Source organism: Arachis ipaensis, chromosome B08 (genome assembly GCF_000816755.2).
Source record: "Arachis ipaensis cultivar K30076 chromosome B08, Araip1.1, whole genome shotgun sequence".
NCBI lineage: Eukaryota > Viridiplantae > Streptophyta > Magnoliopsida > Fabales > Fabaceae > Arachis > Arachis ipaensis.
Window position 1 is genome coordinate 106,553,745 of NC_029792.2, and position 16,172 is coordinate 106,569,916.

Genomic DNA, 16,172 nt, shown 5'->3' on the forward strand with positions numbered 1-16,172 from the left:
CAAGTGAAAAGCTTGAAACTGAGCAGTTAAAGTCGTGATCCCAAAAGCAAAAGTTTGTGCCTAAGAACTCTGGGTACCACTATCTGGGGATTCTAGCAAAGCTGAATCACAATCCGTTTGGGTTCATCCAGTTAAGTGCCTGTGGCATTTATGTATCTGATGGTAATACGGGAAAACAAAATGCTTAGGGTCACGGCCAGGCTAAAAAAGAAGCTGTGTTCAAGAATAAAAAAGAACTAAACTAAGAAAGTCAATAATATCATCCAAAATCTGAATTCCTAAAGACGCCAACACTTCTGAGCTTCAAAGGATAGTGAGATGCCAAAACTGTTCAGAAGTAAATGATTACTAAGCCCCGCTCATCAATTGAAATTGAGCTTCATTGAAAACTCTGAGATTTATTGTATCCTTTTCTTCTTTCTAATCCTACTTTGTTTTTGGTTGATTGGGGATAAGCAACAGTTTAAGTTTGATGTTCTGATGAGTGGATATTTTATACGCTTTTTTGCATCATTTTCATATTGTTTTGTTTTGTTTTGTTTAAGTGCAAAATTCACGTTTTTGGATTCTACTTTGAGTTGTTGTGTTTTCTGATAATTTCAGGTAATTTCGGGATGAAATTGAGGAGATTTGGCAAAGTCCGATTCAGAGGCAAGGAAAGCGTAGCAGATGCTATCCGATTCTGACCTCCATGCACTCAACCGAGCATTTCTGGAGCTACAGAGGTTCAAATGACACGCTTTCAACGGTGTCGGAAAGCTAACTTCCAATGATTTCCAGCAATATATAATGGTTTATACTTTTCTTCAAAGGAGCTTGCCCATTTTGGGCGTTGAACGCCCAAGAACTACCCCATTTCTAGCGTTCAACGCCCCAAAGGAACTCAAGCCATCATCAAACACATAAAGGCTTTTTATGACATACTTTAGGGCAAACAATCTAACTTTACCCTTATCTCAATTTCAAGCTTCTTAACCACCATTGGGGAGCTTACTAACACCAACCACAATTTTATTACAATCAAAAATATTTTTTATGAACATGATAGCCTCTTGGCTAAAACTCCGTAGAGAAAAAAAGGGACATATTTTTTTACCTTTGGAGCTTGAAAGCTAAGAATCTCTATTCTTTGGATGTCCTAAAGCATAGTTCATGAAGAAAGAAAATTTAGATATGAATTATCCATCATTGACCATCATCGCTGAACCTAAGAAAAAGGAGAATATTTTGTTGACAAACCTTGACAAAATTGGTATAGATGTGAAGAGTAAAAAGAGAGAAATTGGCTAATCAAAGTAGAACTTGGGTTTGAGCTATGAACTTTGATGAATCAGGTTTGGAAGCTTGATAAGTAGAGAAAAAATTATGTTGCCAATATTTACCCTTAATAGGTAATTTTCAAGTGCAGTAATTATTTAAGCACATTTTTTTTACATTATCTAATCAACTAGCTATTTTGCTAGCGAATAATACTGATATGATAAGTTATCTCAACTTCACAATATCTCTAAAATATTTTGGTACAATTTGATTGTGCAAAGTGTACTAGTAAAAATTTCTGATTAGTTGAATTTGGACCCAGTAATTATCTGGTCTAGAAAAGATCTTTTACTATTTATCAATAAAATATTATTTTTGTAAATAATAACCCTAGATATTTTTATTTTTGATATGAGTCCGGATCGTTAGACCGAGTTAAACATTGTGTAACATCTCATTTTTTTAAAATTCAATTATGAACAAGTTATCATTTATTTTATTAGTTTGAGCTTTTTATTTTTAGAATATTATATTTTAATTTTAAATTATTATTTAAAAATTTTATAAAAATTTTGTATTACCAATGCATATTTTTTTCTAATTCTAATACTAAATTCTTTATTTTTACATACACTGCTATTATCTAACACGTATACTCTTACTACTCACACCAACACATGCACACAAACACCCATTACCTTCACCAACACTAACAAACACGCGTAATGTTCTCTTCACTCTCACTCACACAAAATGTACACCACACAGAAAAGAGAGGAGAGGGAGCAGAGAAATGACAGATTGAAGGCAAAAGAGAAGAAGAGGAGAAAAGGGGAGAATGGCGTCGGCAAAGGAAGGATTGTTGGTCGCCGTTACTGTTGCTGTAGCAGAGAGAGAAGCCAACGGGGGAGAGAAAAGAGAGTGCATAGAGGTGAGAAAGGAAAGATGGAGGAGAATATCGAACTTGAAGGAGAGAGAAAGTGGGTTTTGACAGGCGTAAGAGAGGAAGAAGGGCCCTCCACCGCTGCCATGGTCGCCGGCGAGTTGCACGTAGTTGTTGTAGTTCGCTGCCGGAGGAGGAAGCCACTGAAAATCACTGAAAACTGCTACCTTTCTCCAATTTTATCTCACTGTAGCCAGGCGCTATTACCTCTCTTAGTTGGAGCTACCACAGCACGCAGTGCATAATTAAATTTATCTATTGATCAAATGAAAATAAAACTATGAAAATGGTGGTTACATACGAACGACTACTTTGGTAGATTTTGTGAGTAGTAGGTACAATTGCAATAAATCTAATGACCCTTTAGGATGACAACAACACTTGACCACCATTACAATTACAAAATCCTTGCAAATTAACACTCATGGTTGAAATCAAACTGAATTATTTTAACCTTAAAGAATCGTTTTAGAATTATACAATCATAAAAATTTTTCTTAACCAAGAGAACTGAAGTTGAGCAACTATTCCACCAAATAAAAAGATGTAATACAACTAAATAATAAGAAAAAAATTTCAATTATTGAAAATATTATTAGTGGTGTTCATTTTTAAAAAGTCGTATACATTACAAATATTTCTTTAAAAAATATTTCAGTATTTACTTTTTTAATACTAATATTATTCGAAGAAGATGATACACCTATCAAACCTTTAAGGAGAAAGAAGTAAACAAAAATCAAAGACTAACCTTCTCATGAAGAGCATACAAATTTTTGTAGAAAAAGAGACATTAGAGAACACCCAAAAATTAATATTTAAGAAAGAGACAATAATCATTCCAACGACATACAAGAGAAAGAAGAAACAAATCACAATAAGAAAACATGGAAAGAACAAATAAAAATATATATTTGTATACCTATAATACAAAAAGGCTATGTCCTTTTAAAGAAATAAAATTCTATTTCAACAAGAGTAAGAATAACGACACTATTAGAAAGAGTAATATAGCAAAGCTTCACTTTATAATGCCTTCGTATCAACTTTTATATAATATAAATAAATTATGCATTTTCTAATCTATTTTAAAACAATGCAACAATTTAAAAAATATTAAACGATTATTATTATATAAAACAATACTATATAGTTTTATTTCTTTATCTTTCGCACATTGGGTGGGTACAAGTCTAGTTTGTAACAATGTAACAATTGGAGGTGATCCGTTTAATTTTTTTAATAAATTTTTTTGATAAATATTGTTAATATTTGGATAAAATTAAATTCTGTATGAAAAAGTATTTGATTCTAAGATAAATTTATGTATGTCTTGTCAAATATTTTCTTTTAGGCAGCAAGTAACTTTTTTAAAAATAAATTAAAACAAGAAATTGTTCTTGGGTTGAAAATTCGTCTTTAATAATAGTATTTTACATCATAGACTTTTTCAATTAATCTTAACGTTTTGACTATTTTAAAATGTATGTGTCAATAATGAATTTCTAATTTTAGGTTTTGCATGCATATGTGTACCTATGTTTCATATGATTAATTATTTAATCATGGAGTTAATTATTTTAAACTTGCGTGCTTTACAATTTACATGGAGATGGTTAGAGGTATATTTAACGAAAAGCATGGATGCGCTCATGCGCATGCCTTCATTTGCCAATTGTCCACACACTACACAACCAACATGTGAACGGAAATGGTACCCTTCCCTCGTGAGTCACGACAAAAATCACATTCCATTTTGCACGATCAAATAAATCGATTTTTCTTGTCCCAACCTAAAACTACATTAACATACTTCCACCCATCAAATGATGTCATTTCCCAATTAAATCAATATCATTCCCTAAAATGAATTGAACTGAACATTGTCATTCTCCTTCACGAGAAGCGTTAACAATTTTCAGTAGAGTAGAAGAAGCCAAAAATGGTGCACAATGCCTACGATAGCTTCGAACTCCTCTATGATTGTGATTCCAAGATCGAATCTGTCGAATCCTATGGCTCCAAAATCCTCCTTGGCTGCTCTGATGGATCTCTCCGAATCTATGCGCCACCACCGCCACCACCAAAGGAAGTTCGTAAGGAGCCTTACACACTGGAGAAAAACATAAAAAGCTTTGCAAAACGGCCTGTGGTGGCATTGGAAGTTGTGGAGTCCAAGGGGTTCCTTTTTGCACTTTCTGAATCCATAGCCATTTATGGCCTCCCCAGTTTTGAAACTGTCACCGTCATCGGCAAGGCCAAGGGTGCCAATCTCTTCTGTTGGGACGATAGCAGAGGTTATTTATGCTTTGCGAGGCAAAAGCGAGTTTGTATTTTCAAACATGATGGTAATTCATGACACTATTTTCTTTAGTTCTTGTAATTTTCTTTTGCAAGCATTGATGAAACATTTCACGTGCAGTTGAGGTTCGAGCTCACACGAACATAATGGCCGTTAAATCCTCTTTTTTAAATAAAAAAGAAAAAGAAAACATTTTTTAACCCGATTTTAGAAATAATTTCTATTAGTGATGTGATGTTATACAATACTTAAGATTTGTTCTCCATGTAATTCAAATTTATGCTTAAAATGGTGATGTGATTTAGTTTTTATGTTTTGAGAAACTATGTTATTGAAACATGTGATATAGTTCCTTTTAACACGTGCTTCAATTAGTGATTTACTTGCTATTTGGTTTGATCTGATTGTACTATTAAAGTTAGTTAGAAGGAAACTATTAGATACAACAAGTCCCAAAATAATTTATAGTTATTTGTTTCATCTACTACTATTAATGTTCTTTTTTTCTGAATATGATCAACATTATTGGTTTGCAGGAGGTAAAGGATTTGTGGAAGTGAAAGACCATGGTGTTCCTGATATGGTGAAGTCCATGTGTTGGGTTGGGGAGAATATATGTTTGGGGATTAGAAAAGAGTATGTGATTTTGAATGCTATGAATGGCTCGTTATCTGAGATGTTTACTTCTGGCAGACTAGCACCGCCTTTAGTGGTTCCTCTTCCTTCTGGAGAACTTCTTCTTGGAAAGGTATTCATGTCTTTGTTAGCAAACTATATATATGTTGGCTTCCTTTTCCATTTTAAACTCTGACCATCATAACGAATTATATAGCGAATGATATATTTAGATTATGTAATGAATGCTTTAGAATATGTTGGCATTGAGATCATTTTGGACAGGGATATAAGAATTTTCTATGTTGGTATATGTTCTCCCTTCCATGGTTTTCATGCAATTTATAGTATTGCATCAAGTACTCAATTATACTCATGCAAAAACTTAACATAAAAGTTTTCTTTGACTTAAGATATTCTATATTAGAAGTTTTAGGGTTTAGAATTTAGAGTTGTAGATTATATAAATAGTAGTTTATATGTTACAACATCAACAGATGTTCTTGGAAAATGTGTTCAATTATATTTTATTTTTATTTAAAAATTTAGAGTTCATAATACAATACAACTTTAGAAAACCATTTTTCTAAACTTCATGCCTTAGAAAAAAGAACCTCAAAGTTAGCATTAGGCATCGAGTTTGGGGAAGATAAAAATTAAATTCTATCAACAGCAAAAAATATTACTCTATTTTATTTTAGTTTGTGATCAATTTTTTAATTCATCCTACATCCTTATTGTTCATTTTCTTAACTCAGATGCATAAAAATTCTAATGATGCAATTTTTAGGAGAACATTGGAGTGTTGGTGGATCAAAATAGGAAACTTATTCCAGAGGGTAGGATTTGTTGGTCTGAAGCTCCAATAGAAGTTGTAACTCAAAAGCCATATGCTATTGCACTGCTACCTAGATTTGTGGAGGTAATTATGCATTTGTTAGGGAACTATTGATTTATTCAAGAAGTAATTTATGGATCTTTTCATAGTGCACGAGAGGTTCATACATTAATGTCTATGAATTTCTTGTATTTTTCAGATCCGATCTTTACGGGGTCCATATGCACTAATACAAACAGTAGTTCTTCGAAATGTACGCCATATTCACCAAAGAAACAATTATGTGATTCTTGCCTTAGATAATTCTGTTTATGGTCTCTTCCCTGTTCCTCTTGGAGCGCAGGTAGTGGTTACCTTAATATTTTAGAATCAATTTATTCAGAAAACACTGAAAAATTACTTTACAAGGAATTTGTCATCTTATAATATCTTTCATGTGTTCTATTGCTTGTCAATAAGTTAAGAATTTTGATATATTGTTCCAGATTGTTCAATTATCAGCCTCTGGCAACTTTGAAGAAGCCTTATCCTTGTGCAACCTCCTTCCACCTGAAGATTCAAGTCTTCGTGCTTCAAAGGAGGCTTCAATTCATATAAGGTTCCTTGCCAATACAAGATTTTCACTTAAAAAAGATAGGATAATATCCTTCATTTTTGTATCTATTATTCTATCAAATTTTCTCAAAAGCAATTAACTGGCAATCCAATTTTGTATTTATACTAAAATCTTGACTATTAATTGAAGTTTTGGTATAAAAGGGTAGGAATTTGTGAAGTTGTGGTTAGAATAAAATCCGATTTCATCATATTGCTTTGTACAAGCCCTTCACTATTATAAATATAGTTTATGGGGGTTAAAAATATAGTAGATAACAATGCCTTCAGTTGTGATAACGATGCCTTTGTGGGGGGGGTAATTTAGCAGAATCTCTTGATGAAAAATTTACTATTGTGTATTTAGTAATTTTCATAATGGTTAAAGTATTTTACCACATTATATTACAGATATGCCCACTTCCTCTTTGACAATCAAAGTTATGAAGAGGCGATGGAACATTTTCTGGAATCTCAAGTAGAAATAGTTTATGTGCTTTCTTTGTATCCATCGATTATCCTTCCAAAGACATCTATTATTCCTGAGCCAGAAAAGCTTGTTGACATTTCTGGTGATGATTCATATCTTTCTAGAGGCTCTTCAGGAGTATCAGATGATACCGAACATTCTCCAACATCTAATACATTAGAGTCTAACGAGAATGCAGCATTAGAGTCCAAAAAGATGAGCTATAACATGCTAATGGCTCTCATAAAGTTTTTGCAAAAGAAGAGAAGTAATGTTATTGAAAAGGCCACTGCAGAGGGAACTGAGGAAGTTGTTTTGGATGCAGTTGGAGATAACTTTACATCCCATAACAGTAATAGAGTAAAGAAAACAAGCAAGGTATAATAATATGAACCTCTCAACTCAACCAATGTTCATTATAATAATGCTTTTGGGATAGATATGCTATAATTTATATCTTAATGTATTTTTGACTACATTATATGTTACAAACAAAAGAAAATGACACGAATTAAATGAAAATACTATGTATGTCTTTGATGGAATAAATGATGCCAATTGGAGATATGATATTATTAATCCTTATACAATTATGAAAACAATGAAATAGTACTTTTTAATCACAGTCATTCTAACTTCGTTTAGTAAATTATTCTGAAAAGGGGCACACTACCGTACCTATTAGTTCACAAGCCCGAGAGATTGCTTCAATTTTGGATACTGCTCTGCTCCAAGCATTCTTGCTTACTGGACAATCTCTCATGGCTGAAGAATTACTGAAAGGTGTTAACTACTGTGATTTGAAAATATGTGAAGAGATACTACAAGAAGGGAACTATCATATTGCTTTATTAGAACTATACAAGTGCAATTCAATGCATCGGGAAGCTCTTAAACTTGTTCACAAATTGGTGGAAGCATCTAGGACTTGTGAGTCTGATATTTCACATAAGTTCAAGCCTGAGACCATGATTGAATATCTCAAGGTAAATTTTTTAACTTTGACAATTTTGTTCTTAGTTTTCTCGCTTTAATTTTTTAAATGGTCTATATGACTAAATATTTGCTTTCTTGAAACAATAACTTCTTTTAAAAAGTGGTTATGAAGCAAGAATGTCTAAATGTACCATATTATGTAATTTGTGATCAAATATTAAGTGCACAACAATTGTGAATGTGTTATTTTTCCATGTATAATTCCTCTTAAGCTCTAAACCTAAACAAATATCAAATGATTCTTCTGTATTTTACTTCCAAGTGCTAATTAAACGACACTTAGTTATCAAACATTTGATTGCAATAGTTTTATCGGACTAGTGTTAGCGTAAGTTGATTAGCTAAATTACTTACCTTCCTCATGTAACATTTAGCACCACTAAAAAAGTTGTGTTGTAAACGAATTGAGTTTAATCGATTCATACTGTGCATGGATAATATTTGCTTAAAACTCTAACTAAACTTAAATTCTTTATTTAATTAATATTATTCATAGATAATTGGTTACTTGCACTCAATGATTTTTTTTGAGGGGCATTTGTTGCAGCCATTGTGTGGAACAGATCCCGTACTTGTTCTGGAGTTCTCAATGCTAGTTCTTGAAAGCTGCCCTAATCAGACTATTGAGTTATTTCTATCTGGAGATATCCCAGCAGAAATGGTGAATGCATATTTGAAGCAACATGCTCCAAACATGCAAGCCATTTTTTTGGAGCTCATGCATGCAACACATGAGGATGCCATAATTGGAAATTTACAAGATGAATTGGTGAGGACCTCTGGTGTCTGATATAATTCCTTTATGCGATTAAGGGTTGAAACTATTCTATTTCTTATAGTTGGGGATGTGTCAAAAGGATATGAGAACCTAATGAAAATAAATTGTAAATTTTTTCCTAATGTATTTAGCTGCTAAATATTATTAAACAAAAAATAAATTTCTCCTTGTTCTTGCAATGTAGGTAAACATATATCTTTCAGAAGTGCTTGACTGGTATGCTAACTTAACTTCTAAACAAAAATGGGATGAGAAAATGCACTCCCCAAAAAGAAAAAAGTTATTGTCTGCCTTAGAGAGTTTATCAGGTTACCAACCAGATGCTTTGCTGAAACGTCTTCCACCAGATGCTTTGTATGAAGAGCGTGCAATATTGTTGGGAAAAATGAAACAGCATGAATTGACATTGTCTTTGTATGTTCATAAGGTATATGAAGTTATTTTTATGAACCCTATCATACTGTATAATATATTAATATGAAGTAAATATTATTTAAAGTTAATATTCTATTCACAACTAGCATTATGTTTGCAAAATGGAAGTTTTATTTGTAGTCATGCTTTGTAAACCCCATTATGCTGAGCTTTAATTGCCTCATATGATGGTCTCTTATATAAACCACATATTTAATTTTGAGTGTGTTGAGGGAAATAATGACTTTACTTTTGATTTGTAGCTTCAAGCTCCAGAACTTGCATTATCATATTGTGACCGGGTTTATGAGTCTATACTTAACCCTTCTGTGAAATCTCCTAGCAACATATACTTGATGCTTCTGCAAATATATTTGAATCCACGAAGATCAACGAATAACTTTGAAAAGAAAATTACAAATCTATTAGTCCCCAAAAAGCCAACAATTTCAAGGACTAATTCAAAATTAACAAAGACAAGAAACCGAGGATCAAAGAAAATTGCTGCGATAGAGATTGCAGAGGACACAAAGGCTAATTTAAACAAGACTAATAGTGGCAAAAGTGATGTTGATGAGGATGAATTCATTGGGGAAGGAGATACTTCTATCATGGTTGATGATGTCCTTCATTTGTTGAGTCGTAGATGGGATAGAATCAATGGAGCCCTGGCCCTTAAACTTTTGCCAAAACATACGAAACTTCAGGTAATATTTAGAATGTATATTTTAATTAACCTTCCTTTCTTTATAGTTTAATTTGGAAAACTAAGAGTGGAATCTCCCTAGATTTTGTTGATGCTAGAATTGCTGCATGAATATGGTTACATTGAGTTGTATATTAGTTATGATTTCTTAATCTCTTATCTTATTCTTAATACATAGCACAACAAAAGAGCATGTAACCTCATTCTTATTGCTCCAACATTTTATTAGTGTCTATTTTGGTGGGAGAAAATTTTGTTTGATAAGACATTATTTGGTAAAGAAAATTGTGTTAATATACAGAACTTGCTTCCGTTTCTTGGGCCTCTTCTGAGAAAATCTAGTGAAGTACATCGTAATTGCTCAGTTATCAAGAGATTGAGACAAAGTGAGAACCTACAGGTAAGCATGTAAAAGAAATTAAGATTTATATTGGCTCTCAAAATTGGGGTAGAGAATATATGGATTTCTTGCTTATAAGGGGATTTATTGTATACCTTAATCACGCTTCTGTCTTGTTACTTCCTTATCATGATTCAAATATCTTTTTGCACAGGTGAAAGATGAACTCTATGAGAAGAGAAAAGTAGTTTTGGAGATAACTGGGGATGACTTATGTTCTTTGTGCCAAAAAAAAATAGGGACAAGTGTTTTTGCAGTCTACCCAAATGGAAAAACTCTAGTACACTTTGTATGTTTTAAAGATTCTCAAAGCATGAAAGCTGTTCTAAAAGGTTCTCCATTGAAGAAAAATTTAAATAGGTATTAAAAAATTATGACAATTGATGATTGTAGGATACTCTTAGTTTCACATGGTGTGATGATGAACAATGGAAAAATTTTCATTCTATAAGTATCTTGCGTCACTATTTGACTTTGTGAAATAGGAAGCGTAATAAAAACATATGAGTTGAGATTTTTTACATAAACTAGCATGTCTACCCCACGCATACACACGGGGTAAAGAGCTGTAAATAGGAGTAAAATTGTTATGTCAATTGATTGAATTCAGTATGATTAAAAGAACAAATATCCACACATTGATTTTGATGCAGTCAAGAATAATAAATGAAGTAATATAAGCAATGGGAAGATACGCAAGAAAAAAGAACACATGGCAACACAAAGTCAAATTAGAAATCGCTGAGTGAAAACCAAAAGGTTGATTAATTGAAGTAATTAATTTTAGAATAATGCTCCTCATTTAAGTTATATTAGCAACAAAGTCAAACCAAGTCATTTATATACACGCGCACACATTTTTTTCGCGCTCCTGTTGCCGCTTCTTCTAAGTTCACGCACACAAGTTCTTCTTCCCTCCTCCTCCTTCTTCTTCTTCTTCTTATTCTTCTTCTTCTTCTTCTTCTTCTTCTTCTTCTTCTTCTTCTTCTTCTTCTTCTTTTCGTTATCGTCATCTTCAACAATTTTAAATTGAATGGTAGCCATTGACAACGGTGATCTACCAACATACAGCTTGCCATGGAAGGAGCCTTGCGTGCGTGAAGAAGAAGACAGTAGGAAAGCAGAGATTCAGAAGACAGAGTATCTCCAAAACCTTAACCTATTCTCCATTACTGCATAACAAGTATTATTTATTTTATGTTATTTACTCTTCATAAACCCAACCATTTTTATTACTAATTTCCTGACTAAGAGTCACAAAATAACCATAGCTTGCATCAAGCCAACAATCTCCGTGGGATCGACCCTTACTCACGTAAGGTATTACTTGGACGACCCAGTGCACTTGCTGGTTAGTGGTACGAGTTGTGAAAAGTGTGATTTATAATTTCGTGCACCAAGTTTTTGGCGCCGTTACCGGGGATTGTTCGAGTTTGGACAACTGACGGTTTATTTTGTTGCTTAGATTAGGAAAAATTTTTCTTTTTGGTTTAGAGTCTTCTATTATTGTTTTTGGTTAAAATTTTAAAATCCTTATTTTATTTTCTTAATTATTTTCGAAAATCTTCAAAACCAATAACTTCATAATTTAGTCTTCTGTTTGAGTTTAGTTTCATATTTTAAGTTTGGTGTCAATTGCATAATTTTATTTTTCTCTCATTTTTTTCAAATCATTAGTGCTCAAAGTATAAAAATTTTTAAGTTTGGTGTCCTTTGTATTTTTGTTTTCTTAAAAAAATTTTTTAAAAGTTTCTCTCAGTGTTCGTCTTGATATTCAAAGTTTTTCTGTTTGTTTCCTTTGTTTTGATCAAAAAAACTTCTAAGTTTGGTATCATTTTATTATTTTTCTCTTTTCTCATTGAATTCAAAAATATCTTTCATAGTTATTTAATTGAATTTTCGAAAATCTCATTTAAAAATTCAGATTTTTATTTTAGAAATTTTTATTCTATCTCATTTTAGTTTTGAAATTTCAAAATTTAAAATCCCTTTTCAAAAATCATATCCAAAGTGAACAGTCTAGAAGGACTCTGGGGTCATATGCTAACCCCATTACTGCTGCATATGGGAGTAGCATCTGTATACCTCCCATCAGAGCAAGTAGTTTTGAGCTAAATCCTCAGCTCATTGTCATGGTGCAGCAAAATTGCCAGTATTCTGGTCTTCCACAGGAAGAATCTACTGAGTTTCTGGCACAGTTCTTGCAAATTGCTGACACAGTATGTGACAAGGAAGTAGATCAAGATGTCTACAGATTATTACTGTTTCCATTTGCTGTAAAAGATCAAGCTAAGAGGTGGTTAAATAACCAACCCACAGCAAGCATAAGAATATGAAAATAGTTATTAGACAAATTCTTGAATCAATATTTCCCTCCAAAAAGGATGACACAGCTAATGCTAGACATCCAAGGCTTTAAACAAGAGGATGGTGAATCCCTTTATAACGCCTGGGAGAGGTACAAAGGGATGCTAAGGAAATGACCCTCTGAAATGTTTTCATAGTGGGTGCAGTTAGACATCTTTTACTACGGGCTTACAAAAAAAGCTCAAATATCTCTAGATCACTCAGCTGGTGGATCTATACACATGAGAAAGACAATTAAAGAGGCTCAAGAGCTCATTGATACAGTTGCTAGAAATCAGCATCTGTACTTAAGCAGTGAGTCCTCCCCGAAAGAAGAGGCTAAAGCAGTATCCACTGAACTTAGTCCTCAAGAACAAGTTGCTGAACTCAATCAGCAATTGCTTATTATAACAGAACAGTTTGCAGAATTCAAGGAGATGCTCTAAGACACTAAAAATGATAACCAGAATATGAAAGCACAATTGGATCAGGCAAGACAGCAGCTACCTAAACAGATAACAAAAGAATGCCAAGCTATTCAATTAAGGAGTGGGAAGACATTGAATAATTCAGCTCAAGGTAACAGAAAGTCAAAAAAGGAACAACTGACAGAGGATGACCAAACCACTTCTCAAAATCCCTCTGAGGACATTAAGAGTCCAGAGAGGAATACTTCTATCGTTCAAACGCCAGAAAAGGGTGAAAAATTGGCGTCAAACGCCCAGTGGATACCCACTACTAGCGTTCAAACGCCAGAAAGTGGTGAAAACTGGCGTTAAACGCCCATTCCATGCCTAGTTCTGGCGTTCAAATGCTAGAAAAGGGTGGAAAATTGGCATTAAACGCCCATCCAACCCCTAGTCCTGGTGTTCAAACGCCAATGAGGGATCAGTCACCTGCAAGTGCTGATTGTAACCCTCCTAAGAAGGCTTCTCTAACCACCTCTGTAGGGAATAAATCTGCAGCAACTAAGGTTGAGGAATACAAAGCCAAGATGCCTTATCCCCAGAAACTCCGCCAAGCGGAACAGGATAAACAATTTACCCGTTTTGCAGACTATCTCAGGACTCTTGAAATAAAGATCCCGTTTGCAGAGGCACTTGAGAAAATACCCTCTTATGCTAAGTTCATGAAAGAGATCTTAAGTCATAAGAAGGATTGGAGAGAAACTGAAAAAGTTTTTCTCACCGAAGAATGCAGTGCAGTCATTCTGAAAAGCTTACCAGAAAAGCTTAAAGATCCCGGAAGCTTTATGATACCATGCACATTAGAGGGTGCTTGTACCAAGACAGCTCTATGTGACCTTGGAGCAAGTATCAACCTAATACCTGCATCCACTATCAGAAAGCTTGGCTTGACTGAAGAAGTCAAACCAACCCGAATATGCCTCCAACTTGCTGATGGCTCCATCAAATATCCATCAGGCATAATTGAGGACATGATTGTCAAGGTTGGGCCATTTGCCTTTCCCACTGACTTTGTAGTGCTGGAAATGGAGGAGCACAAGAGTGCAACTCTCATTCTAGGAAGACCCTTCCTAGCAACTGGACGAACTCTCATTGATGTACAAAAAGGGGAAGTGACCCTGAGAGTCAATGAGGATAAGTTCAAGTTAAATGCTGTCAAAGCTATGCAGCATCCAGACACATCAAATGACTGCATGAGCGTTAATATTATTGACTCCTTAGTGGAAGAGATCAATATGACTGAGAGTCTCGAATCAAAGCTAGAGGACATCTTTAAAGATGCTCAGCCTGATTTGGAGGAACCAGAGGAAACAGAAAAGCCTCTGAAAACTCTTCAGGAAGAAGATAAGCCTCCTAAATCCGAGCTCAAACCACTACCACCATCTCTGAAATATGCGTTTCCGAGAGAGGATGACACTTTTTCTGTGATCATAAGCTCTGCCTTAGAGCCACAGGAAGAGAAAGCACTACTTCAAGTGCTAATGACACACAAGACAGCTCTTGGGTGGTCCATAACTGACCTTAAGAGCATTAGCCTCGCCAGATGCATGCACAAGATCCTATTAGAGGATGATGCTAAGCCAGTGGTTCAACCACAGAGGTGGTTAAATCCGGCCATGAAGGAAGTGGTGCAGAAAGAGGTTACTAAATTACTAGAGGCTGGAATTATTTATCCTATTTCTGATAGCCCCTGGGTGAGCCCTGTCTAAGTCGTCCCAAAGAAAGGAGGTATGACAGTGATTCATAATGAAAAAAATGAACTGGTTCCTACAAGAACCGTTACAGGATGGCGTATGTGTATTGACTATAGAAGGCTCAATACAGCCACCAAAAAGGATAATTTTCCTTTACTATTCATAGACCAGATGCTAGAGAGACTAGCAGATCATGACTATGCAGTAGATCCTCAAGATCAAGAGAAAACAGCATTCACATGTCCATCTGGAGTATTCGCATACAGAAGGATGCCTTTTGGTCTGTGCAATGCACCTGCAACCTTTCAGAAATGCATGCTCTCTATTTTCTCTGATGGTGGAAAAATTTCTGGAAGTCTTCATGGATGACTTCTGATGAGCGAATATTTTATACGCTTTTTGGGGTTAATTTCATGTAGTTTCTAGTATGTTTTAGTTAGTTTTTAGTATATTTTCATTAGTTTCTAGGCAAAATTCATATTTCTGGACTTTACTATGAGTTTGTGTGTTTTTCTGTAATTTCAGGTATTTTCTGGCTGAAATTGAGAGAGCTGAGCAAAAATCTGATTCAGGCTGATAATTGAGTTTTTCTATTTGAGTTTAGTTTCATATCTTAAGTTTGGTGTCAATTGCATTTTTTTTATTTATTTTCTTTTAAATTTTCGAATTTGTGTTCATTGTTCTTTCTTAATCTTTAAGTTGTTCTTGTTTATTTTCCTTGTTTGATCTTTAGCTTTTCTTGTTCTGTGTCTTTTCTTGTTTTTCTTGTGCTTTTTCAAAATATCAGTTTTCAAAAAAAATCTTTATTTATTAAATACCTTATTAAAACACGTTAAATTTATAGCTCAATTGGTTAGAGCGTTGTGCTTATGTTCTTGGTAATTGGCTATCTTCTTTTTAAAAAATTTTTCAAAAATAAGTTTTCTTTGAATAAATCTTGTGCCAAACTTTAAGTTTGGTGTTTTCTTGTTGATTTTTCTTTAGTTTTCGAAAATTTTATTTTGGTTTTCTAAAAATTTTAAGTTTGGTGTTCTATCTTCATGTTCTTCTTGTTCTTGTGAGTCTTCAAAGTGTTCTTGAGCCTTCCTTGTGTTTTGATCTTAAAATTTTTAAGTTTGGTGTTCCTTGGTGTTTCCCTCCAAAATTTTTGAAAATATGGAACATTAGATCTAAAAATTTTAAGTTGTGTGTCTTTTGTGTGTTTTTCTCTTTCATCATAAAATTCAAAATTCAAAAAAATCTTTTCTCTCTATTTTAAAGTGAATTTTCAAAAATTACTTTTAAAATTCAGATTTCTATTTCAAAATTTAAAATCTTTTTCAAAAAATCATATCCAAAGTTTTTCAAATC

The 16,172-nt window shown here is 33.7% G+C and overlaps 1 protein-coding gene across 2 annotated transcripts; it reads left to right on the top strand.

The window, feature by feature from the left end:
* On the top strand, window positions 3,892-10,836 carry LOC107614475 (vam6/Vps39-like protein). 2 transcript variants are annotated; one of them, XM_016316674.2, is made up of 12 exons: window positions 3,894-4,551; window positions 5,042-5,253; window positions 5,911-6,042; window positions 6,158-6,301; window positions 6,444-6,556; window positions 6,964-7,399; window positions 7,684-8,007; window positions 8,565-8,786; window positions 8,980-9,222; window positions 9,473-9,916; window positions 10,217-10,315; window positions 10,470-10,836. In XM_016316674.2, the coding sequence occupies exons 1-12, from the start codon at window positions 4,146-4,148 to the stop codon at window positions 10,680-10,682; spliced, it is 2,988 nt and encodes a 995-aa protein (XP_016172160.1). In that variant the 5' UTR covers window positions 3,894-4,145; the 3' UTR covers window positions 10,683-10,836. The 2 variants fall into 2 exon arrangements, with proteins under 2 accessions (XP_020965326.1, XP_016172160.1); XM_021109667.1 differs by lacking the exon at window positions 8,980-9,222 and having other exon boundaries at window positions 3,892-4,551.